This window comes from Phaethon lepturus, unplaced genomic scaffold (genome assembly GCF_000687285.1).
Source record: "Phaethon lepturus isolate BGI_N335 unplaced genomic scaffold, ASM68728v1 scaffold23550, whole genome shotgun sequence".
Taxonomy (NCBI): domain Eukaryota; kingdom Metazoa; phylum Chordata; class Aves; order Phaethontiformes; family Phaethontidae; genus Phaethon; species Phaethon lepturus.
This window is the reverse complement of record NW_010514622.1, coordinates 6,589-33,126: the sequence shown is the minus strand read 5'-3', so window position 1 is coordinate 33,126 and position 26,538 is coordinate 6,589. Positions and strand designations below refer to the sequence as shown.

Here is a 26,538-nt window from a genome sequence, read left to right as displayed (position 1 = left end):
CATTCCTACACACAGCATTTTATACAGTAAACAAATGAAAAGGTTTGTGCGGTGGGAGCAGGGAGAAACAACAACCCATGCCCGTTTACTGCCAAGTAAGTGGCCTTTGAACCACAATACTGGCACAACACAGTATGGGAAGGAGCTCTGTAGCATTTTTTTTTTTTTCCCCTGTACACAGGTTTTCTTCTGGGTGCAAATAAAGTTAGTTTGACGGTGAAAAATTGAAATACTTATTAGGAATGATTAGGAGAAGGATGAGGGTGGTGGTGTGCTGGTAACTGCTTTCCAGATAGATCCCATTAAAGACATGGTTTGATGAAAAGACTACATTCTTATGGATTGATTGTGGGTTTCTTCAGACTAATAAAAACTGTGAGCAACACTAGAAGGCAGGGAAACTTGAAAGAAAGATTCTGCAAAGTCTTTGAAAGGAAATTCAGGAGAAAGAAGTGGAGCCACAACTATAAAAACAAAAATATTTTAAGTAATTTAAAAGCCGTCTGTCTGCCAGGTACCATCAGCATAAGGTTCCTTAATTCTCGTGTGCTGAAGTCTTTGAGTCCTGGTGAAAATTATTTTAGGAATGTCAGTATTCACGGTAGCACTAATAAATGTAAACTACGTATTCATATGAACCTGCATAACTTATGGGGTCATTACTGCAGAGCACAGGTGTGATGAGGGCAGAGCGTTACTGAAAATCCTTGTGTTTCCAGCTTCAAAGACTATCCTAAAAACAAGGTGGGTGCACAATGTGTGTGTGCTGATCGGTGAACGATGAGGAGAGTGGGGCCCCGATGCAAGGAGAGCCATGTGTGTACACTGTGGGTTCCCTTGCAGTCCCAGACAGCATGGTTTGCACCCTCTCTTCCCTGTAATTCATCAGCCTTTTGTTTGCTTCCAACCTCTCCTCAGTTTTTGACCTTTTCTTTTTTAACTAGGGCAGATTATTGTAACGGGACCAGTGAATCATGCCCATTTCCCTTGTGCTCTGCAGCTGATTAAACGTACTAGATACCAAATTGACTAAAACCAAAAAAAGCAGGAAATCTTGTCCTTCGTTCTTCTCCAATGTAGAGTTCTCTGCCCTCCCTGAATTCAAGTGTTACAGTGAGTCAGGCCAACTACAAAACTATTTAAAGATTTTACAGAAAGGTTCTTATTCTATTAACTTCAATTTCTTTCTCTGAATTAGCAAAACAAAACCCTTACTGTCCAGAAATAATTCCAAAATTACTTCATAACGATTCAAAACATAAGCTTTTTTTCTAAGGATGAAATGTCAAAAGCAGGAAAGAATCCAGGATGGTTTAACTGTCAGGATATGTCTTGGCTTTGCTGCTGGGAGAAGTTTGACCACAAAGTATTCACGCTATTAAATTCACTACCTTAAGGAGGCCTGTGTCACTGAATACCCACGGTACATCTGTGTTCCAAAGAGCCTAGAGAGTATCTGTGGAATAGAAATAAGAATGAAGAATGCTTCGGGAACTGCTGGTTCAGAATAGAAGCAGCTTTGTGCCCGCTTGCGCGGTATTTACTTCATAAATCGAGAATAGTTTCACTAAAGTAAATGGGCATTGAAAACATGTATAAAAGAGTAATCATACACGTGAGGATTGCTCTAAAAATGCCTGTAAAACATACTTGAAAAGCATCTGTGTCCTAATGTGTACATGGGAAGTAGCATGGGTCATCTTCGTGCTGCTTCTTGAAGTTGACCCAAGGAAGATTTGGAGATACAATGGAAATGGGGTGGCCTGTATTTCAGTATCAATGCGTATGTTCGTTTAGTATCCTATAAAACATTTGCTAGCATCAAGAGACACAACGTGTGACTGCTTGTGTCAATATACACTACTTTGTAATTTACTTCATTTACAATAAATTGAAATCATATTAATAGAAAATCTGATCAAACTGTTCATGAAACATATATTAGGCCCGTGCAGCTATTATTTGTTTAAAGCTTAAAAAGTTTATCGTAGACCATAGAATCTTTGCAGTGGATTATGGAATCAAAAACTGTATGTTAAACCGTCAAGGAAGGAGTGTTAATAGAAAGAAAAAAAAAAAAAAAAAGAAAACTCTTGAAAAACTAAATCTGAACATTCAGTCAAAAATAGTCCCATGAGCTTTACTCTGAGAAGCAATAAAAGCAAATGCAGTAAGTTACTAAATACTTTCCGTGAGCCTGTCCAAGACAATAGTAGCAATGCGTGTGAGTAAATTATTTGCTTTCTTAGGAACCGTCAGACTACCTAAGAGACAAACATGCTGTGCATAAAAATAATTAAAACTTTATCTTGTAATTAACTGCACAATGTCCAAAGACTTTTGGAGGACACAGGTTTGTTGTTTTTTTTTTTTCCCCCCACCAAATACTGTAAGTTGTTGAAAATGAGTACTAAAACGTGTGGTGGAGTTCTTTAGCCTTTTCTTTTTCACTTGAATAAGAGTTTTTGTTTATTATATTACTTGTAATGCTTGATTGCAGCAGAAGCTGAAAGGAATGCTAAATTGTTTAGATTTTATTTTGGTGCTTCATGAATAGGAATTAGAACATAATCTCTGTGAGGGTGGCAGAGGGCTGCCAATTAGTCCACTGTGAGGTAAACTAACTTTGTGTGCCTAAGAAGTATCTAGTAATAGTTATCATCAGGAATCAGAAACTAGTCTGACTTAACTACTGGTCTCATCTAGTATTGTAACACATTTGTTTTAAAGTCAAACGTTAGGAATACTTTTCATGAAATCATCGTAACTACTTTACTGGGAAACCATTTAAAAAGGGAAGAGCAGCAAAGTAAAAGCAATTGGTTACAATTACTGCCTTTTTTTCTTTTTTCTTTTTTTTTTTTTTATTATAAACCTTGTCCAGATGGACAAACCTCCTGTATTGAGGTAGAGTATAGGAAGAAATACTGCTTTGTTTTGGTTTATGGTTTGTTTTTTCTCTTGTAGATCAGAGCTGTCACTGGGAGATGTATCTACAAGCTCTCTAAAGGGGACTGTCATGGTTGCTCAGTGTGACTGTAGTGAGTATGACAAGTGTGAGTGCTGTGTGCCTTCTCTGAGACTCAACTACACTTACATCATGTGGCTGAAGGTGACGACTGGTGTAACACCCCTGTGGTCACCTCTGATGTCAGTCAAGCCCATGGACATAGGTGAGTATAACCTGTATTTTAAACCTTTTTAATGGAGAACAGCAGCAGGAGGTCACTTCTGGAGAAGGAGGGCACAAGCGGAACAGGAGAAGACTTCCTGGTGCTGCCTCACTCGCTCAGGGTGGTGCTCTCCATGTTCCCATGCCACCTAATGCCTTCTGGGCTCCAGTAAAACCGTGCTGAGCGAAGGCTGGGCTGTCAACATACTTAAGCTTTCATTTCTAATCAGGACTGCTCTGTGCCTGAGCTTATTTGTCTATGCTGCTGAGGACTTAAATTAAAAAATGAGGGGGGAAAAAAGCTGTTCCTAAAGTTACTTAGCAGATAAAACTACCTCTTCTTTCAAGCAGCTCTGTAGTCCTGATTCTGTCTTCCTTACACATACAATTCCAGTGTTTTCCAAGTTGGAAAACATTCCTCTGTATAACTGGATCAAGTGAAAACCATACTGATGTTATGAATTTGATATGTGTTGCTATCTAATATGTACAGTTACTGCAGATCTTGGCAAATTTCAAAAAGGTAGGGACGCTGTCAACTGTGTGGAAAAAAAAAAAAGAAGTTTTATAAACTTCTTAACGGATGTGCTTTGCAGACAGAATAAGTTAGAAGCCTCTGGCTGGGTTAGTTTTGAAGATGAGAGGTTGCATTTATCATCGTGCTGCCTTTAAATTATGCTACAGGAAAAAATTAAAAATTCAGAGTTGCATCTGCCAGTGTTTAAAATGACATAGTTTGTTATGCTTAATGAAGTATATTTTAAAAATGCATAATATTAGTATGTGTTCTGCCAAGATTTAGCTCAATTAAAAATTATTTTGAAAGTAAAACTATGAATACTTGTGTAATGTAGAGTTGCACTTGCTTATAGATGGTATCAGTGGAACAGGTGGCATCAGTAGAACAGACAAAATTTGTATTGTAAGAGTCATGAAGTGTGATGGAGAAGTTGCTGACTTTTGTTTTAAAGCCTATGCATTTTTCCGAGGAAGAGTGAATATAATCCTAATCATCATTCTAAATTGCCCTGTTTCCCTCTCCGGAGAGTTCTCTTCATCCTTGTGGGAAGTTTCTGAAATCCTCTGGTTTTACTTTGCCCTAATGTAGCTCTCCTGGAGACCTTCTTTCATAGCCATAATCACTGTGGAAGGGATGGGATTATTTAGAAATTCTTTGTGTACAATATGAGGACATTATCTCCTGTCCCTTAAGGAGCAGAGCGAATTGCTTTGCTCAGCGCTCCCATCCCTCTCAGTCTTCTTTTCAGCAAAACAGGTAAGTTAGTGCTTGGTTACTGGGAAGAATCATGGCCCAAGGCAAGAAGTTAATGTAGTTTTAAGGCAAACGCTAGGTCAAACAGCATGTCCTGATAACTGACTATATATGAGAGTGCCAGGGTGCACTTTTCCTGTCCTACTACACAACATGACTCTGTCATAGTCTAGCGGTAGAGCAGCTCTTGAAAACAGTTTAAAGAAAGGGCATGAAAGAGGCTTTTGAATCAGTAAAAACCCATTACCGCCAGCAGTCACAGGCAATAACGTTAGTGGTAAACTTGTCAATTAATTTGTCTGCAGTAAAGCCTGAACCGCCTTTGAACCTGCGTCTAGAAATGACTGAGAAAGGTCAAGTGAAGATTTGCTGGTCCCACCCTGTGCTGATGCCATACCCACTTCAGTATGAAGTGAAGATCTCTGCAAATTCAGGTCAAAACGGCTGGCAGGTGAGTCAGGTCTGCTCGCTTTGTTTTACGATGGAGCAGTGTGGGTCGGTGGGTCTCTTCCAGAGCCCAGGATTTCTTATCACCCTTTTTGTCCTTGGGCAGTGGCTCTGGTGGGTTGAGCAACGTGGCTGGTCTGGTGGAGCTGGGCATGGCACACTGGTTTCTCCTGAGCTGGTATGTCCAGTAGACCCTGGTAAACGTCAACAGAGTGTGGTTGTGGCACGCCGGACTTTACAACTGTTACAGTAGGAGAGCCACTACGCAGTGACGAAAGACCTGTCTCCTGTTGGGTCTTTCAAACAAACTCCCATCTTTCTTTTTGGATGAAATGCTAGGTTTTGTGAAGTCTAAAGGCAAAGCTTCCCTTTCAGCAAACCCCAAATTCCATGATACATGCATATATGTTTAATATCTATAGCTTTTATTAGTGAATTGCTTTTTCTGTTGCTACCACGCAACTGGTTCTGGAATAAAAAGCAACTGTTAATTAGCAGTCCATAATGAAATAACATGTTTTCCACAGAGGTATGCAACCTTTACCATATTCAAATTTACAGTAAATTTAAAGAAGAAAGCTTTTTTTACCCAACTTGCTAGCTAAAAACTACTCTCTAGACTATTTGTTTTGATTCCCTCGATCTGTCTCTTTTTCTTGTTTCGTTGTACAACAATAATGGCTTCTGATAATCCAACAGATGGTTCAGGTTGCTTTAGAAACCTCACTGGTCATAGACAATACACTACTTGATTCTTCATACTTAGTTCAAGTGCGGTGCAGGAATCATCATGGTCCAGGATTCTGGAGTGACTGGAGCACACCGTATAATCTCAACTTGGGAGGTAGGTCACGTGCAGTCCCTTATGTGCAGTAAGCAGTCTTTCGGCATAGAAAAGATTTCCCAGTTTGGTTTGTTTTGTGGAATGAGTATTTGAGAGCATGTGTTGTCCAGGGAGGTACAGTATGCATGAGTTGGGCTGAAAAATCCTGTGGAAGTTCTTTCCCCTTCCCCTTCTTCTTCTGCATGGCTTTGCTTGAGATTCTGCTCTATCCTTTGTACAAGACTTGCATTAAAAGAGTTCTGAACTAATACATGTAGACAGTTCCACGACACCTCCTTGTCTGGCCCTCGTGCTTACTCACCAAGCACCTGTTCAGAGCCAGAAAAAGCTCTTTTTCTAAGAGTTTTTCAAAAGACAGTTGGCAGTATTTAATCTCTATGCAATACAAGGTTTTTCTCCTAATGCTTCCTCTAGCTTTTAATTTAGTATGAGGCTTTGTATCTGAACAAAAAGCACAGAACGCAGTTTTGGGGTTGTAGATACAGCATAATCCACCTTGGTTTGTAATGCTGAGCCCCGTTCGTAACCTGCGTGATAGCCCCAGTCAGACAGTTTCAGTGCATGTGGCTTTAGTGTTAAGCATATAATCTTAAATACTGAAATCAATTTACTGCCCAAACGGGGTGAGTTCCTGACATGTTACACGCAGTAAGAGCTCTCCTGGGGGGCGAGTAAAGGGCCCTTAGGATTTAATGAGGTCCCTTATATCAACATAGCTAAATGATAGATCATAATGGCTCTTTATTCGCGGTCAGAGTATATAGGAAGGGAAAGAAATTTTGTTTGGCACATCCTTGGTCAGTAATCAGGCTTGCTGATTCGCTTTGCAGGTTGAGTTGTTTTGGGTTGGCCTAAAGATTTCAGGATTTTTTGCATTGTGTTTTTCCACGCTCTGCTTGTGATGCTCTGGAAATGTTTCAGCCTGTGTTGTCACAGGTGTCCTCTGTCATGACATGACAGTACTGGTGCTTTACCTAGGCGCTTGCAAGTACACGTGCCCGCCGTATGCTGAGCAGCGCAGTGTCTGTGCTGAAATCAAGTACCAAGGAAGTAACTAAGCTTTGCAGAAGGAGCTCGCTTCCAAGAAAGCTGAAAATACACAGACCCTCGTGGCAACTGGGCATGAAACACAGGCTGTCTGCTTACATGACTGGCCCTTAGTCTTTTGGTTTTATATATATATAAAAAAATTTTAAGAAGTGTGTGTGCATATATATAAAAAACTATATAGCTTTGAGAGGTTTTTTTGAGAGAGAACATGTGTATTTACCCCACGTACTCATACACCGATATTTTCAGAACGCGTTTATGAATGTATTGAGAAATACAGACGTAAAAGAGGTGCAGTAGATAGTGTTAGATTATTTTTTTATTAATCCTGTTACGGGATACGTAGTTGTATTAAATATACAGCTCATCAGCAAAATAATCCCGTTGTGGCAAACCTGATGGCAGTGTAGAGGGGTTAAGTACCTGACTGATTGAAGCTGAGCTTATGCATGTTTACATGCTTTGCAAATTCAGTGCCTTTATGCCTAGGTGAATTACTTACTGTATCACTGCTACCATTTAGTATTAACTACAATGCTGAGACTGTAAAACAAGTTTTTGAGACAGTAATCTCCTGCTGACTTCAATAGGAGCAGGATTAGTAACTATTGGAAAGCTTGATTTTTAATTTTTAAGTGATTTTTTTTCAATGCCCTCTCCCCCAGTTCAGAATAGCAATTCTTGCAAAATCTATGTTCCAGTGTTACAGTAATGCTTCAGCTAACGTAGGATTTCAGCATCCTTGCAGGATTCAAAGGATTCGATTCCCACCACCCCCCACCCCCCAACCCAAACATTGCTCTTCTCTTATTTGGATCTTCTCTCACTTTTACCTGAGGACAATTTTATGATTTTAAAATGTGTGGTGTATGTGTTTGTGAGATGAGTTACAGAAGCTAACCCTTTCTAGGTTGCACGTACTTGTTGCAGTATTTAAATAAGCTGACCTGATGTCTTAAAAAAATTGGGATGAGTGAAAAACAGCATCTAGTTAATCTAGTTTCCCAAGATTTAATTTACAGGAGCCCATATGATTCCCTGTTTCCTTTGTGCTGTTGTGTATTGCTTTCACTGTACCCTCCAGTGATTTTCTGCTCATTTAATTCCTGTTTGCCTGGGGATATTAAAGATAATTTTTATCAGAATTTACAGCATCAGTTACAGAGGCTCATTTCTGCCCCCCTCCCTTGTAGTTGCTAATAGTAATAAAGTAGGAAATTTAGAAATACAACTGAATGATAATAATATTTTTCCATTGACATACGCTTTTATGTGGTTTTTTTGTTCAGATTCTAATCTCAATGGATTTTTTTCCTTTTTTTCCCTTCCTGTGTAGCTGAAGTCCTGTACTTCCCTCCTAAGATACTGACCAGTGTTGGTTCTAACGTTTCCTTTCATTGCATCTATAAAAACAAAACCAAGATTGTAGTGTCCAAGAAGATTGTTTGGTGGCTGAATTTAGCAGAAGAAATCCCAGAAAGTCAGTATACGCTTGTGAATGATCGCGTAAGCAAAGTTACTCTTTTCAACTTGAAAGCAACAAAACCTAGAGGAAGTTTCTTCTATAACGCATTATACTGTTGTCATCAAAATAGGGAATGCCATCATAGATACGCTGAATTATATGTAGTAGGTAAGATTCCAGATGATTTTAAATTATAATTTTGGTGCATTTTAATAGTAAGGTCAGAATATTTCAATTTTAAACTGCAGTTAGCTTTTATTGAGCAGTTACGACTTGTTTACACGAAAAACATGCATTACAATTATATCTTTATTAATAAACTTTCAATGTGTTTTGTTTAGATGTGAATATTAATATCACATGTGAAACGGATGGGTACTTAACTAAGATGACTTGCAGATGGTCTGCGAACCCAAACACATTGCTCCTGGGGAATTCCTTGCAGTTAAGATACTACAGGTATGTCTAGGTTTTAATGCACTCTTTATGTTCAAAAGCGTTGCTCTGGAAATACTGTTACAGCAAAGAATTCTGAGTGAATAGATGTAGTTAGGAAGTGTGCGCAGTTTCTGTAAGCTGGGCTTTTTCCCAGCTGGAACTCCAGAGGTATTAACTACGTGTACAGAAAGGGGACCACAGATACCAGAGTATGTAACATGGAGTCTATTTACAATGTTTTTCAGCATTTGTAAAACTGTAGATGCAGTTCGGAAGCCAATTCTCTTGAAGTAGATATATTTGCTTGTGTCAGTTATAAAAATTATTCTTCTAGTTGCTCGTATCTGCAAATTGTAAGGAAGTAAGGAAAAAAACCCTTTCACAGTGAGAGTGACTGAGCACTTGGAGCAGTGGCCCAGGGAGGCTGTAGAATCTCTGTCCTTGGAGACTTTCAGATCTCGACTGGATAGGATCCTGGGCAACTTCATCTGCTTTTGAATTTAACCCTGCTTTGAGTTGGAGGTAGCACTTGAGACCTCTGGAGGTCTCCATTCAATCTTCGATTTTTCTATAATTCTGTATCTTTTTTTCTATATACAGACAGTAGATAAAAATACAGGGATGGAATTTAATTCATTCCAGATGGAAAAAATCCTGCTCATAAAGAGAGAATCAAATCTTGGTTCATAAGGGGAGTATTGCTTTATGAAAGAAATGTCTTTGGTGGCTAGAGCAAGTCTTAGTTTTCGTGGTTTTGGTCAGGTGTTCTGGCCTAGCTTGTTTTCAGGTAGTTGGTTTAATTTTGTCTGTCTTTTGGACAGAGCAGAAGAACTGGGGTGTGCTGTGGAGGAAACACGTTATTGTTTGCAAAATACAAAACTGATTATTAAATCAGAGGCGTGATCATCCTTATCTTCATTCGTGTGCACAAATATTGCCTGTGATAGTATTGTTTTCCAATGAAACTAAAAAAATCCCTTTGAGTTACTAATATATTCAGCTTGAGAGTCTCCTCGAACTGTGTTAGTCTTTATATAAACAAGGCAGACAGACAGCCCTTCCTGAGAAAAAAATCTTTCGCTTTACTGCTCTGCTGGACTGGCAATGGCAGAAGTTTTGGCAAACAAGCTTAGATCAGCCCTGAGGTCCCAATCCTTTGGAAAGCTGGACTGTCTTCTCTGTTGGAGGTGAAGTTTTGAACTATCATAGTACCCAGGTGAATATTTCTCAGGATTTTGTGGACTAAAGTAGTAACTGGAATGCTTGAGATTTAGGGCAGGATTAATGACTAGCTGACTGCTAAGGTAGGTTTTGTTTCAACTGTCTTCACAAATATGAATGTAATGAGTGTACTGCTGGGCAGGGAGCTTGAAATAAAAACCATGTTGCTCTTGCTATGTTTTTTATTCCAACTTTTTCATTGTTCGGGTTTAACTAAAAATGTTATTTTCTGATAGGAGGTGGTAATCTGTAGATTTGTTATAGTGTTCCTGCTAGACCAAACAGTGAACATTAATATGGACTGAAAATGCTTCCCAGATGCTAGTATTTATTGTGATCTTTTTTTTGTTCTTTTTTTTTGTCATTTGTTAATAGTAAGATCTGCAAGAGGAAAAATAAAAAAATTCAAAAATTTAAACCATGAGGGACCATGATTGTGACTACCAAAAAAGTATAAGATGTTTAAAAATTTATAGCTATGAAAAGACCGGTATCACTTGCATAATATTCTTTTGGGTACAAAAAGAACTTAAATGTTTACAAGCTTGAAACCAAATGAAATGATCAGGTTTTTTAATTGCTCAGGCTTGATTTTAAGAGGCACCATAAATATGTTGGAGTTGCTAGTATTTGCTTAGACACAGGCAAGTCCTCACGATAATAGCCGGAAGTTAGATGTGTTGCGTCGACATCGGACACGTCAGGTTTTCCAGGAGCTATTCTTCTTAGTTACTGATGCAGTCACATTTTACAGATGAAATCTAACGCTCTACGTTAATGTGGTGCGAAAGCTTTGCTGTTGGTGTCTTGTTTTGGTTGGGCTGTTACTACGTCTTCCTCTACAGTCAGTGCTGCCAACAGAAACAGCACAGAAATGATCATCCTGTAAAAACAGAGAACGCTAAGCTAAACCTTCAAAGCATATGGCACCAGTTTAATCGCTGTTGGCTATGTTGAGAGGAAGAGGAGAGATTCAGCTCAGTGTAACTTTTGTGGTTCAGCTGAATAACTAATACCCTGTCTGGCCACTCTCAACCACAAGTCTGAGCTGTGCACAAGCTTAGGAGAAATTAGGAGGAGTTTGACAGCTTTCCTTTCCATCACCGATAAGATGTCCAGGGCCATTTTATCCAGGTCTCCTCTCTTCTGTTGCCAGATGTGATACTGACTGTATGTGGCATTTTAATACCACCCTCCAGAATTGATATTTTTATGGGATTTCCATCTCCTGGAGACGTCATCGTACATGTCCGATTGTTCCATGTGGCAGCTTTCCCCGGACACCAGTTGGTATTTGAAAGTCATATTCCTGGCTGGAGTAAATTCTTGGCTGAAGTCTGCCTTGCTGTGTTTATCGCTAATGCATACCACACAAGTAATGTGATTTATGAGTATTTGGAGATGCCTGCTCTTGTCGTAGCTGTTTCTTCCTGTTGTTAGTCTCTTATCAAAAGGTTTTGCACTGGGGAGAACCTTCATGCCTTGCTTTTTTCAGGCTAAGAGCCAAAGCTCTGAGGAGCAACACTGCAGTGTTCTTTATCCATTCAGTGCAGGTTCAAGCTCAAGATCTGTCCAAATAATCATCAAAAAACCCCAGATGGTTCCAGTGACACCACTTGTTTTAATTGCCTTCAGAGTTCTATTTTACTGATGCCATGAGCAGCTTGTAGTTGCAATGTATTAACTGAATGTTGGTTTTTTTTCTCTTTTAAGGAGCAGACTTTATTGTTCTGACTTTCCAAGTACTTCTCCAAAATCAGAGGTGAAAGAATGCCATTTACAGAAGAATCATTCTTATGAGTGCACATTTCAGCCTATTTTTCTTTTATCTGGATATACCATGTGGATAGAGTTTAAGCACTTACTAGGAACACTTGAATCCTCACCAACTTGTGTCGTTCCAGCAGATGTGGGTAGGTCAAGATTCGTGCCTGTCTTTCTTCACGTGTGACCTTGGATTTCATTCCTTATATGGTGTAGGTAAAGTACTTATGCATAGCGTTTTAAATAAATTCAATTGTGGAAAGAACATAAAAACATAAGAGCTTTGATATTATCTTCTAAAAGACATTGGATTAAATGTTATTTCCATACATTTTACTTGGCACAGGAGCAGATTGTAACTGCGGCTAATACCTATAAAATGAAACATCCAGTTTTGCATGTTTATCCTCTCGGGTGTTTTGCAAAGACATCTACAGAAAATGCAAGTATCATATTTAAAAAGGCATTCTCATTTTTAAGGTTTTTGGTTATCTAATTTTTCTGAAGTCTTCAATTAATTGTTTTTTATACTTTGATACAGCGTAGCACTATAGGTATTACTTACGCAGTTATATATTCGTTTAAAGCCATAGGGACTGTTCATGCTCTTGCATGCTCTTGCAAAGTTTCTTTTGTGACACAGAGCACTTAAATTTGTATAAAAGCAAGAGGCAGGAAAGGCGTTTGAGTGTTTTCAAACACTGCAAAATGTGCAAAGCGCGTCTTATTATCTGGTCTATGACTCAGTGTCTTCTTTGGACTGTGTATTTTTTGGACACAAATGTGAACATATGTAGAGAGAAAACATGGCAGCTAGAAGTGCTGCATGAAATAAAGCAGAATAATAAAATACATGTATTATGTGTGTGGGGTCGCATGCATACAGAGGACATAAACTAAACCAAACTATCCTTTGCATTTCAAATAAATAGGGCGAGCAAAAGTGAACGTCTCAGGAAGGAAAGGCAAAGTTCAGTGCATTTTAGCTAAGTGGGGTATGGGAATTGTTATTACTGTTAATTCGGTCACCTTGTGGTTTTCAAGGTTGCTCCTGTCTAGTTCAAAGAGGGCTGTTTTGTGCCTTTTTGACAAGCAACTTTGCTGATTATCTGCTGGGAGCCTTGAGCGTCAGAAAGGAGGGTGGTGTGAGGGATGGCGGGTGGAGATCCTGCACTTCTGCTGCTTAGACAATTTGCCAGGAGAACCTGGCACCTTGTCGGCGTGGCAGCTGGGTTAGTCTGTGTCGGGCACGTCTGTGCTCTCAGTTGGCTCTGCTTTTTTGGGGAAAGGTGGTGGCTTTATACAATGCTGCCCGGTGAGGAATTCTAGCAGAACTTTAGAAGTTTGGTTTATTCAAGTCATCGCTTTAAATAAAAAGCAGTGAATAGAATTAACTTACACTGGATGAAAAGTGTTCTGTATCATAGTAAAACAAAACATACTCATTCTAGCACCAACCAAAATTTAAAGCTTATTTCATTTTTTTTGTTGTTAGACTCTCCTCACTCACCATCTGATTAGTTAAAACAAGTTTATTCTAACTTTGCTTTGTTAACAAACGAGGGCTTTGTGATGTTCATGTTCAGTCTGCTGGAGAAGCTCAATTTTGGTGGAATTTCCTGTTAGCAAAATGAAAACTTAACATAATATTTCCATTTATCATTGCATAATGTCTGTCGCCATCCTTTATAGGAGCTGCCTTTCTGGGCCATGTGTGCCACTACTTCCCACAGTGGTGCACCCCATTAGTACCAGGCTGTATCTTTTGCTGATGGTACCGGGGGAAGTACCAGGTGCTAGCACCAATATAAGCTACTGTTGTTTCAATTAAAAACGGAATCATTTAGGTTGGAAAAGACCTTTAAGATCATCAAGTCCAACCATTAACCTAGCACTAAACCATGTCCCTAAGCACCATGTCTACATGTTTAAATACCTCCAGCAATGGTGACTCCACCACTTCCCTGGGCAGCCTGTTCCAATGCTTGAAAAAGCTTTTGGTGAAGAAATTTTTCCCAATATCCAATCTAAACCTCCCCTGGCGCGACTTGAGGCCGTTTCCTCTCATCCTATTGCTGGTTGCTTGGGAGAAGAGACCAACACCCACCTCACTACAACCCCCTTTCAAGTGGTTGTAGAGAGCAACAAGGCCTTTCTTGTAGTGAGGGGCCCAACACTGCACACAGTATTTGAGGTGCAGCCTCACCAGTGCCAAGTACAGGGGGATGAGCACTTCCCTAGCCCTGCTGGCCACACTATTGCTGATACAAGCCAGGATGCCTTCTTGACCAGCTGGGCACATGTAGCTTGACCAGCTCATATTCAGCCAGCTGTTGACCAACACCCTCAAGTCCTTTTTCACGGGGCAGCTGTCCAGCCGCTTTTCCCCAAGCGTGTAGCGTTGCATGGGGTTGTTCTGACCCAAGTGCAGGATCTGGCTCTTGGCCGTGTTGAACCTCATACGCTTGGCCTTGGATCCAGCCTGTCCAGATCCCTCTTGTAGCACCTGCCTGCCCTCAAGCACATCAACAGCCCCACCCAACTTGGTGTTGTCTACAGACTGACTGAAGGTGCACTCGATCGCCTTGTCCAGACCACTGATAACGATATTAAACAGAACTGGCCCCAGTGCTGAGCCCTGGGGAACACCGCTTGCGACCAGTTGCCAGCTGGGTTTAACTCCATTTGCCACAACTCTTTGGGCTCAGCCATCCAGCCAGTTTTTTACCCAGTGAAGAGTACCCTCATCCAAGCCATGAGCAGACAGTTACTCCAGGAGAATGCTGTGGGAAATGGTGTCAAAGACTTTATGAAAGCCTAGGTAGACAACATCTGCAGCCTTTCCTTCAGTCACTAAGCGTGTCACCTTGTCATAGAAAGAGATCAGGTTGGTCAAGCAGGACCTGCCTTTCATAAACCCATGCTGACTGGGCCTGATCACCTGGTTGTCGTGTACATGCTGTGTGATGACGCTCAAGATGATCTGCTCCATTACCTTCCCCAGCACCAAGGTCAGACTGACAGGCCTGTATTTCTCTGGATCCTCTTTCCAGCCGTTCTTGTAGACGGGTGTCACATTTGCTAACTTCCAGTCAACTGGGACTGAAATGAAAAATGAAATGTACTGAAACTTGCCCATGGATTCCCCCCCCCCCCCCAAATAAAATGTTTATTCTCTAAGAAACTTTGATTTTGATATTTCAACTCAAGATTTTCTTTGGTGATTTTAGTTTGGGTCAAAATTGGAATGAATGGGCCAGCCAGCCCGGGTTGTTACGTGTTTGCATTATAGTCCAGCTTTACTTGGAGTAGCAGAGGTCACAATGTGTTACCTGCCACCCTCAGGACAGAAGAAAGTAAACCATGATGATTGGATTTAATGAGAAATGTCAGTGCAGACTTTATAGTAATTTTTTTTTCTTTCAATTTTCTAGTGAAGCTGCTTCCTCCCTCCAGTGTTAAAGCAGAAATTACCAGGAATGTTGGACTGCTGAATGTGAGCTGGACAAACCCAGTATTTACAAACAATGATCTTAAATTTCAGATTCGGTATGCTGTGAACAGAGAAGCAGTTACTTGGGAGGTACTGTCTTTTTTAATCTAGACTGAAGCATGAATTGTTGCAGTGTTGTCCTTTAGGGTGTTAGGCTGGTTTCTGTGGAATTTGTGCCATGCAATGAATCAATGGTTATAAGCATTTGCATTATCTAGCAAAGGAATATTACTGATTAGACCACTTTCTCATTGGATTAATTTTCAGGAATTTTGACTCTAACAGATGCCTAAACAGCTTTTTTTTTTCTTTGTCTGAATATTTTGACTTCTCTTACAGCTTTATGAAGTTTCAAATGCACCAGGATCAGCTGTGATAAAAGTTCAGAAGCTTTGTGTTGAGTATGTTGTTCAGGTCCGGTGCAGAGAACTGGATGGATCAGGTTACTGGAGCAACTGGAGCAGATCAGCCTACGCGCCTGTAAAAGATATCAAAGGTACGTGTGCTTTCAGAGTGTGCTCGGATGGTCTGTCCAGCTTCAGACAGAGGTGTGACACTGTTCTTTCAAAACCGTGTCATCTTGCAGCTCCCTTACAAGGCCCTGAATTTTGGAGAATTATTACTGAAGATCCGGCAAGAAGGCAGAAGAATGTTACGCTCCTGTGGAAGGTGAGAACAATTACATTTTGGTCTTTCACTTTGATCCCAAGACCATTGGTAGAATTGCCAAAAAAGGGAGTATAATAAGCACACACTGCTCTGGGAGGCAAACTTGGGCAGTCGCTGTTTATGGGACTTCATATGCAAGGCGCTTGGGATATGACTTCTTTTGTGTCACTGCCTCTTGCCTGGCTAATACTAGAGGCAAATAGAGGTTGCTGGTGAATGTTAATTGTAATACTGTGATAGAGGGTGAGACGGTTCTATCATCTTTGCTCAGTCAGCCTGTCTTGTGCTTTACTCCCTTCTGTTGCTGTTATTTTCCCTTCCTCACCCCTTTCTGTTTTTATTCCCTGTAATCTTGCAGCTAGCTGACACGCCTCATGCTGATTTTGTACCCTAATTGTTACCGAGTTTATAGTAATGTAGTAGGACAAAAACTTTCCTAGTGCAGTGTGATTGCTCTGGATGGTTGAGAGGTAGGTGAGGCTCAGCACAGACGTACACTGGCAACAGGCACGCTGCCAGACTTAGGAAGCTCAGAGCCCACCCTTCTGAAGTGAGCTGATTTTTGTACAGTGGACCCATCTGAGGTTGCGGTCAAATGGTTCTTGCGCAGGTCCACTTGCGTGCACCGTGGCCACGTTGAACTGCGTATGGGGCTGCATCGCAGCCGTGTGGAACATCCCATTATTCCTTATAGTCCTCGCTACTTTAGGAGAACCCTCAGACCATAGAACCATTTAAGGTTGGAAAAGACCTCTAAGATCATCAAGTCCAGCCATCAGGGTTGGGATCTCTGGGCAGGCTGCAAGCTTCTTGCCTTTGTGCAGAGACCAGACCTGCTTTTGAGTGGTACTAATGCAGCTGAAGTGTCAGAGCTGTATGATGTGTTCCTGTCAGCTTATGCTTTCAGTGTTGGTTGTACAAATGCTATGAAACAGAGATGTAAAACGCAATGTGTTCTAATACTCAGAAAAAAGAATAACATGGAATCAAAGACTGTAAGTTATAATGAGGGATGCAGTCTTCAGCTGACAAGTTCTGCTGACCAAGATCTCTGAGCAGAATGTGCCACTGACTCCTAGACAGCTGCCTGTGTAAACGCCACTGCAACTGCATGTAAACGGGGCAAAGCCATGTTAAAAGGTTAACGCAGGACAGATTAAAAAAAAAAAAGTACGTCAGTGACTGCCACTCGCCATCTCTGGAAGTGTTCAAGAAACGTGTGGATGTGGCGCTTCAGGACATGGTCTAGGGGACATGGTGGCGCTGGATTAATGGTTGGACTTGATGATCTTGAAGGTCCTTTCCAACCTAGTGATTCTGTGATTCCTTTTTGTCCACTTTTAATATGCAAACAGTCATCTGTTCCAGTTTTGCAATCCGGAAAAATACTAACTATTTCAGTATTTAGTATTTTAGTGAGTTACTATAGGAGTCTGAAAGTTTGTATTTCCTTGTCCCCCCGCTTGCCCTCCCTTCACCGGAAAGATAGCGGGTAAGTGTGTGCGCACTCAGAGAGAGAGTGACAGAAGAAATCAAGTCTTTAAATGGACTACGGTGCCTTTGCTAAAAGGACATTAGCCAGTGTATAGAATGTAGAATTGGGTCATGTTTTCTTAAAATCGGAACAGTGCCATCTGCCCAAACAACATTTGCTTTTGAAATCAAAGATGGGAAATTAATTAATGCCAATGTTCGCTGCAGCCACTGATGAAGAGTCAGTCATTGTGCAGCGTGAGCCGATACATTATAAAGCATCAGACATCAGGAAACACCACGTGGTCAGAATATGTTGATAACGGCACTACCTTCTCATTTCCATGGACTGAACGCACACATTCCATTACAGTTTTAGCCATGAATTCAGTTGGAGTTTCTTCAGTTAATTTTAATTTAACTCTATCACAGCAAATGAGCACAGGTAAGAACACCAATTTGTAACCATTTTGAGATGTGGGAAATGCTTTTGGACGGAGCTTTCTTTGTAATAAAATTCCCTTTGATAGAATAAAAAAATGTTTTATGATGAGATGTTCAGCTGTATATGGGAAACAGGTTCTATGTCTTGCCAACAGAGCTATTTGAAAAATGAAATTTCCATCGCATGAAAGTCCTAATCACCTTTGGGTTGGGAAAAGAGTTGTCTTTCACTGGGCTGTCCTCCCTCCACTAACAGAATATAAAGTAATTAATCAAAGAAAAGTAAAATCTTACTGTAGAGCTGATCTTTCATCTAGTTTGTTTTCGGAACAGCTTTCCTGCTAGGGAATGTTTTGTTGTTTCCAAGATGAAATATGGTCTTGTTTCTCTGGCTGCTCACCTGAAGGGCTGCCAGAGTACATAGTTTTCAGAGGTTTGGCTTTACTTCCTAAGCAGTCTCTTCATTGGTTCGGCTGCACTCTGCTTTATTAATAAAATAAAGGCTATTGCTTTTGAATACTTCAGTTGTGTAACATTCATGTGCAAATATATGCTGCGGGAAACATTACTGCAGTCTATTTGTAGAACCGTACTGCTGTAATGAAATTTTACAAGCATTTTTCTGGATAAAATTCCTTCTGATGTCGTGTGTAAGCATATTCTGGAAACCCTCTGGTTGGTAGCAGCTGTAATGGGAAGCATTTGTCCACCTGGATTGTGACCTTGATGTATTACATAGGGTTTAGCTTCCAGGCTCTCAATGTGTGCTTTATTAGCTAAACATTGACAGTTCAGTTGTTGATAATTTTTTGACTAAGGAGTGATAATTAAGGAAGTGCACATGAGAATCAAGATTTTTTTTTTTTGATGTCTGGTAAGAAACTTGATCTATTGTTTGGAATAGTTGGTGTAAACCAAGCTGTGCTGGCTTGAAGATAAATGTTTGCTTATGTGAACTAAAGACCAGGCTTTATTATACCGAAGATAAGAATTCAACAAGTAAATGATAAAGTGCTGAAACCATAGTAGTAGTTTGTCTGCATGTAGTTTATAGTATACCTCTCCGGGTAGCCCAGCTCTCATCTCACCTCTGTCTGAGCTCATAATTCACGGCTGTGTTCTCCTTGTTCTGCCAGTGAACGTTGTGCAGTCGCTTAGCGCTTACCCAGTGAACAGCACCTGCGTGATTTTGATTTGGACGCTTTCACCTCAAATATATGTGATAACATCCTTTATTATTGAATGGAAGAACCTTAACAAAGAAGAGGAGATGAAATGGGTGCGAGTTCCTCCAAATATTAGTAAATATTATATTTATGGTGAGTGTGCACTTGAAAATACAATGTATTATGTTAATTGTTATGGAACAGAAAAATGTAGCGTTACTGAGCTCTCGGATTCCTTCCCGCCCCCCGCCTCTGTTTCTGATGGCTTTTATGGTAAGGACCAGTAGAGCAGTCCATGATTATCATTAGAGGACTGACTGTTGCATTAATAGTCAGGTTAACAGAGAATGAAGCTCAGGAGTGTGTTCATTTAGTGGCAGTACAATAAAATTAGTTCTGGAATACAGAGTACACCAGCTAATTCTCTTAAGTTAATATGTGTGTTCCATTTGCATTTTGACTTTAATCTTCGAAATTTTTACAATAGCTCCATAAAGGTGTTCATTCCATGACAGAATAATGCTAGATTATCCGGTATAGATTAATAGTTTTCATCTTCTGATAGTTATAAAAGATGCCTTTCATTATTCCCCTCTCTGGGCTGACCTGAACTCTGGTACGTGACCAGAGCCTCTGTGGAGGTAATTGTTTAAAAGCAGGATAATAGTTTTGATTCAAAAGGCTGATTCCCTTTTTCCAGATCACTTTATTCTGATTGAGAAGTACCAGTTCAGCGTATACCCTGTGTTTGCTGGAGGAGTTGGCAAATCCAGAGCAACCAATCAATTTACCAAAGGTGACTTATAGGATCTTTCTGCATGTTGTTTATGAAATAGGAGCTTGTAAAAGTGAAATTTAAATGCAGGAGAAGTCTGTATCTTATCTGAAAAAAAAAAAAGTCAGTAATTAAGTAATTGTAATATAACTATGAACAGTAATACAGATTTCAGTTGCTTTAATGTGAAAACTTTGTGGGATTAGTTGAGTGAGGGATGTGAATTCCCATCCAGCTGGCCTGAGATCCCAGGCCCCTGTGATTCTTCATTCTCCAGTTGTGGACTATTCCCTTATATCATATGCTCTGATTTCATTTCTTAATAGCAAGGGAGCAGTGGGCAGCTCCCAGAGGGATGGAGGAGTCACTTCAGCATTTAAAAGAATTCCTTCTTTTTTGTCTTTGTTCTTTACGCTAAAGGTTTGTTGATGTGCAATAAAACTGCTTATCAGGGTTTTTATGTGTTTAAGCTGTTGTTACTACTGTTTATTTCCCTGTTGCAAGCTGTTTGTTCTCAGACAAATTATTTTACTGCATTATTATCTGAATTCCCTTTATTTCCAGGTGGATATGAAAATGAGAATAATGCCAGCCTCTATGTGGTTCTGCCAATAGTTATTTCAGCCTCAGTTTTGCTGCTTGGAGCATTGCTGGTTTCGCACCAAAGGTAAGTTGTTGTCATACTGAAGTCCCAAAAGGCATTTAGCAGGAGTTGATGCAGCTTAGATAATGCCTGTCTGCTGGACTGGTGGGCAGAGTCTTTCTGCGGAAAGCTAGGAATTACTTTTGTCGTGTGATTGATGTACTGTACTGAAAGGCAATGTACTCTGTGGAATACAGCACCAAGAATTAGCGTGTCTTGCGTGCACAGGCTTGTTAGGTTGTACAAGTCAGACCGTTGCCCTTTCGGGCCTGGTGTCCTTGCAGTAAGATGATGTTTGTTTTCGCTGGGAAGTCTCCCTTCAGCCTGTACCATGTACTCCTTTCGCAGAGTGATGGGTGGGCGAGTTAATGAGCATTGTGTGCTTTGAATTTGTAAAGCACTCTTGAGTGCCATGTTTAATTGCCATCACAAACTAAGGTCTGAAGTAAGAGCCAATTGAAAAAAATCCTTCCGAGTTTTGTGGAAGGTGGGTTGGGGTCATATTCGGCAAAGACTGCCTGTACCTTTTATATTTTGCAAAACTGCCACCTGGTATGTCCTGTCTTTATTTCTGTATTTTTTCTATTAAATTTTGGCCATCTGTAATATCTAAAATGATTGTTTCATTATCATAGTGTTCTGGATAAACAAAATTGCACAGATTCCTTTTCTGACATAGCGAAGGTGAATGACAGCAGTACAGAATATGTGAGAACAGTACCAACTCAGAATTTACCTATTATTTCAGAATGAAGAAACTGTTTTGGGAGGATGTTCCAAACCCCAAGAATTGCTCCTGGGCACAAGAAGTTAATTTTCAGAAGGTGTGTATTTCCCTGGTGATGCTTCTTCCCCCGCCCATGGGCCCGATTGCTCAGTACTGAATACTTTAACCTATTGGTTAGACTAGACCCTACCTGAATTGCTGAACGAAGCAACCTGGAGCCTCTGAAGTTATCAATACAGCCGTTCTCTCAGTAAATCTAGTATCTAGAAATAGGCCAGGACCAGAGACCAGCGCCTCTTTTGAATGTAGAGGGTGTTTAAATTTCAGGACAATTAGTAAATCGGTTGTAGAGTCCCATAGGTATAATGCTTGTGCGCCTCAGGGAGTGCCACATGTGTGTATCCAAGGCCAAATTCTTTGCTGGGGTAAACTGCTGCTCTGTTTGGCATGTGAATCGGGAGCTGTGACAAAAAAGAGCCTTTGCATGGACTTAGCCAGTGCACAGCAGCAAAGTTTCTCATGGTCTCAGAGTCTGAGAGTGTGTAATCATTGAGACAATAATCGACATTCAGTCCTGTTATTTCTAAAAGAAGGAGCATCTAATGGCAGCAGATTTTTCAGGTATTTAATTTGTGTTCCCAGTGAAGATTTATTTTCTCATCTTTTATTTTATCTTACTTCATTTCATTTAAACAGAGAATGGACATTCTTTGAAGTCTAATCATGGTCACTGCCTGCTGAATCATTGGGCCAGCTCCCAGGCTTCCTATACAGAATTGTTAGAAGATTTTTCTATCTATATTCAGAAGACAGGAAGCACAGACACAATACAATGCTGATTTGTTTAAACATAATGAATCCTGGAAGTAGCTCTGTCAAAAATACAAAATGCCCTCGCAAAAATTAGGAGCAAGGGCCGTATTACAGACCAAAACACGGTTTGTCGCTTGCACAGGCAGAAGCACTTACTTTAGGTTTGGTGTCTTTAACTTTTGTTTACTGCCCGACTGAGGCGGTGATTCAAGCCTTGGCTTTCGGAAGGAGTTGAAAGAGCCCAGCCCTTCCCAGGACGCAGCTGTGGAAGCAAAGGCATCAGACTAGTTTGGGATTTATCTAGCTTGAGTGCAAGATCTTCCCGGTTATTGACTTCACTTGAAAGTGTTGGGTTTTTTTTTTTAATTGAGTATTTGTTCTAATTGAGAGCTGGCTTGGGAGTTTCCGCTGACTCCAGGCACATCAAAGTGATCAAATCTCTTATTTGCACAAGTACTTGGTTGTCCCATTATGGTCTTTTGAACTTTCTGGGTGCAGCAGCAACTCAAAGAATGCGGAAACTGGGTGTGTGGCGTGCCTCGCTTTTTTGTTTGCTTGCTTGTTTTTTCCTGAAAATACCAATGTGCGTGTTATTTATATGGCTTGCTATCGTTTAAGCGTGCAGCATCATCACTGCAGATGCCTGAATAATCTCTAACATTAGATCTGTGTTTGAAAAAACAAGCCAGAAATCCTCAAGGAAAATCTGATTTTGGTGGTGTTAGGGCAGTTTCTGCTTATTTTTTTACTTATATTTTTTTGTGGCTTTTTGATGTGCTAAAGTACTTACTTCTCTGATGCACCATGCTGTATGTTTTAACGTTAAATGAAACTCCTGGAAATCCTTCTGCTGGGGGAGGATGCGGTTGTGGCCGGATGGAGCGAAGAGTGGGTGTTCTCCAGGCTCGTGGCAGCAGTCCCACTGGCTGGCGTGAGCAGAGCCCGCGCCTCTGGCTTGGTCTAGAGAGCTAAGTGTGTTTTACCTGGGCAGGTTGTTAAATCCCAGACCAGTCTGACACGTCTGCTTCCCTGGCTGCATCCTGGGAAGCGCTGGGCTCTTTGAATAGCTGCTAATTGCAGGAGTGTGAGTGCCACCGGTGCACCTGTATTTGCCTATTTAATCTTTTCACCTATAGCAAAAGGAGCTCATGTCAATCCTCCCTCTCCCCCGTTGCAGAGGTGCATGAAGTTTGCATGTTGGATTTAGCATGTTGGAAATGATTCTCCTCACCGACTGGTAGAGCCGAAATAAGTGAATTAAAGTTGCTGAAGTTTTAACTGGGGGAGGAGGGTAAAGCTGACACCCCGGTGCTACTGCTCCGTATTCATGTGCCTTGTTTCATAATTAATGGCAAAGAAATGATGCATGCAAGTATGAAAGAAATTGGAAGTTTGACGTGGTTTTTGACAGCTTGTTATGCAGTAGAAAGCATGCCTTTCCGGTACGTTGTACTAATCTCACTGGAAAATGTTGCTTAATGTTAATTGCACTGAAGCACAGTGCCTGTCCTCAGATTAGCATGATCATCTCTCACTCACCTCATGAGTGTCCAAGGCCAGGACACATTCTTTGAAACCGTGTGTTTAGGGCCAAATCCTGCCTTTGCATGTGCGTGGCATTTCCAGTAGAAAAAGCAGTGTACAGTACTTGTATGGTATTTTTCCTTGGCTGTAGTAAGCATTGATTACATAAATAGCCTATATACCACTACTGGAAAGTTCTGATGTCTTTCTGAAGGCAGTTGATGTAGAACTCCTGTCTTGTCCTGGTCCATATCAATATTAAATCCTTGAGTTAACATCTGATCAGTACTTTTTAGATTCAATATAGCACGTTTCGTGTTTGGTACTCCAGAACCGCATTTACAGAATGTTATTTTTTCCCCGGTTGTATTGCTCACAGCAGCAAGAGGTAAAAATCATAATGTAAAACAGGCACGTGTTGCATCTAGATTCTGTCTTGCAAGCCTTTACATGTATGCATAATGTCAAAATCATACAAATTCCTCTTATTTGCTCAATAAAACATTAAATAAAACCGGAATAGCTTTAGGACCTAATGTTGGAGAAATTACTTAAAACACAACTACAGATATTTTACAGGGAAGTTAATGTCAGTCTTGCAAAGACTTACGCATACCTAAATTACCCTGCTACGTCCATGGGCTGATCTGCAATGTGTAAAGTTAAATGTATGTGAAACTCCAAGTCTGGTCATGGCAGAATTAGGCCAATAGCATATTTTGATATATCTGTGTTCAGCAGCTAGAGTGCAAAGTCATTTTGACTTTTAACCTGTCTCAGGCACGATGACTGGCTTACAGCTCAGAGGGACTCTGTTGCTTATGAGACAAATAGAACTTAAAACCTAGGCAGAACAGGACAGCAAAATACAGCAATGCTTGAAATTCCTTGTTCGTTTGGATCTTGTTTAACTGGTCAGCAGAGTTTGGGAATTGCTGACCTGAGACTATGACTTTTCTCCTGAGTTTTATGGAACTACTTTCTCTGGTTAACGCAGTTTGTGCCCAGGTTACAGCAGACACACTGTGGAAACACAGCACTTCATGCAGCCTACTCCGTAGCCGCTGGTGCGCTGTAGTTTCGCGCTTTCTCAGGACGTTGGACTATGCATTGTATTTGATTAAATATCTGACATGTTTTAATAAGTGATGTGTCTGAGTTGACAGATAGTGGCCTTTGCCAAACAACATACCTGTCTTTGAATGTGATGTATTTCATCTTCGCAGGCAATATTATCTCTGTGTTTTCCGTGGTACCCATATGCATTTATAAGAGCAGATACTGGGGGCTGGAGTGAGGGAGCAAGCAGATTTTGGAAGGAATATAAACCACCTCTGTTCAGGATAACCCAGCTGCCGGTTGTAGGAGGGCAGGTCTGTCGGGAGGAAACAGGTTTTTTTGGTTGTCCAAAAGCTTCCCGATAATACGTTGCCTCTCGTTTTGCAAATGCCACCGTGGGCAATGTAACCCTGAAGGGAGCGTTGGTCTGCTTTGGCACAGCAGTGCCCGTGTTCCTGCGCCGCCTCGGAGCAAACCTGTCGGAGGGAGGACAGCTTTCCTCGGGCAGTTAAGATACGATGGTTATGGCTTGATGCATACGGGACGGTAGCAGCCTAGAGCTCATTTCAAGAGCTGGTTCATTTTATATGCAGTTATTGGCATTATTTTGAAGACTAGGAGAGATTGCAGAGTGCAGGTCGGCTTCAGTGTGGGGAGGTGAGGGACTTGTGTGGGGCAAGTACCGAAGCAGTTGGAAACCGGCTGGCCAGCTTTGCCACGTGAGGGCATAGGCATTACTGACAGCTAGTCTAGACTAAAGTAGTAGCCCAAGATAGGCAAGTTAGTATACGCTTTTTGATAATTGTACACTAGCCTAAGTATTTTGACACGCTCCTAGTTGTTCTGGCAGCTTTCCTGCTGTAAAATACGGTTTGCTAATATACACAAAATCTGGTTTTATCTATTTGTTTTGTCTTGAATCCATTAGGAAATACATGTTTTTCAAGTGAATTTTCCTTTGTAGCGAGGAGTTCCAGTTTTGCTGTATGTTTTATGTGCATATATATTAGGTAGTAGTACAGCATACATTTCTCCAAAATAAATACGTGTTTCTCTTCATGCAGTTCAAACATACAGCTGCTATTGAGTGCTCTAAAAATACTACGGAAAGGCTGCATTTGACCCTAAATCATATAATCCTAGCAGGGAAAGTTACTTTAGTTGACATGTAAATGATTAAGTCTGTAGTTTATAGAATCGAAATAAAAAGCCGAGGACATCTAAGGGGATAAGACCTTTGTCTCGCAAAGCACTTGCGTGTGTTTTTAACAATACGTGCATGTTTATTCATGTTGAGGTGAGTGGGACCATTCAGCTGCTTCTCTTTCAGCTTAAATGATACGCTGCCTTGGCTGGAGTACTGAGCACTGCACAGAACGCTTGCTTTGCAGCACTTGACACACAATCAGGTTCTTGCTTTTTTTGGTCTCGTCTCTCAATCTTCACCTACACATAGACATAAAGAAAAGAGAAAATGTGTTTTAGAGGATTTCCAACTCTTACTAAAACTATGGGGGTTTTGTCTGCGAGTCTTAAAACCAGTAGCTTCATACTGAAATAAAGCTATTTAATAATAGATGAGCATTAAAATATATCTTTTCTTCTAGCCTGAAACTTTTGAGCATCTTTTTATCAAGCACCCTGAAGCAATGTCATTTGAGCCTCTTCTTCTGGAACCAGAAATAGTGCTGGAAGACATCAGTGTTACTAAAGTGCTGAAAAAAGAAGACACGCAAGATTTTTTAGTAATTGATTCAATGTTTACAAAAATTCAAGACTCTGAACATGACTCTGCTTGCTCTAGCAGCCATTTCAATAGTAGCAGCTTCTCTGAGAGCTCCCATGATGACCCAATCAGTGGAGAAATTACAGGGCAGTCCGATATTAAATACGCTTCTATCATCAGTAACTCCAGATCAAGTGGGCTTTACGAACAGAAAATGAATCTGAGAAGTTGTTTTGATCGGTGCTTCTTAGCTGAAGAGACCTTAGTTACCGGCGCCTTCTCAAGTAGCTCTTGGGAGGTGGGCAATGGGGTGTTCCTCGTATTACCTGATCCGCCCGGCAGGCAGCCCAGA

The 26,538-nt window shown here is 40.7% G+C and overlaps 1 protein-coding gene across 1 annotated transcript in view; it reads left to right on the top strand.

The window, feature by feature from the left end:
- Positions 1 to 26,538, top strand: part of LEPR (leptin receptor) — a 33,723-nt gene that overhangs the window by 6,827 nt on the left and 358 nt on the right. Inside the window, 15 exon segments of the mRNA XM_010293543.1 lie at positions 2,968 to 3,173; positions 4,751 to 4,896; positions 5,592 to 5,736; positions 8,123 to 8,419; positions 8,593 to 8,710; positions 11,624 to 11,823; positions 15,109 to 15,257; positions 15,507 to 15,663; positions 15,754 to 15,836; positions 17,538 to 17,754; positions 18,890 to 19,072; positions 19,620 to 19,715; positions 20,253 to 20,361; positions 21,086 to 21,161; positions 26,068 to 26,538. The exon segment at positions 26,068 to 26,538 is cut by the window's right edge and continues 21 nt beyond it. Coding sequence (XP_010291845.1) covers positions 2,968 to 3,173; positions 4,751 to 4,896; positions 5,592 to 5,736; positions 8,123 to 8,419; positions 8,593 to 8,710; positions 11,624 to 11,823; positions 15,109 to 15,257; positions 15,507 to 15,663; positions 15,754 to 15,836; positions 17,538 to 17,754; positions 18,890 to 19,072; positions 19,620 to 19,715; positions 20,253 to 20,361; positions 21,086 to 21,161; positions 26,068 to 26,538 — 2,653 coding nt within the window.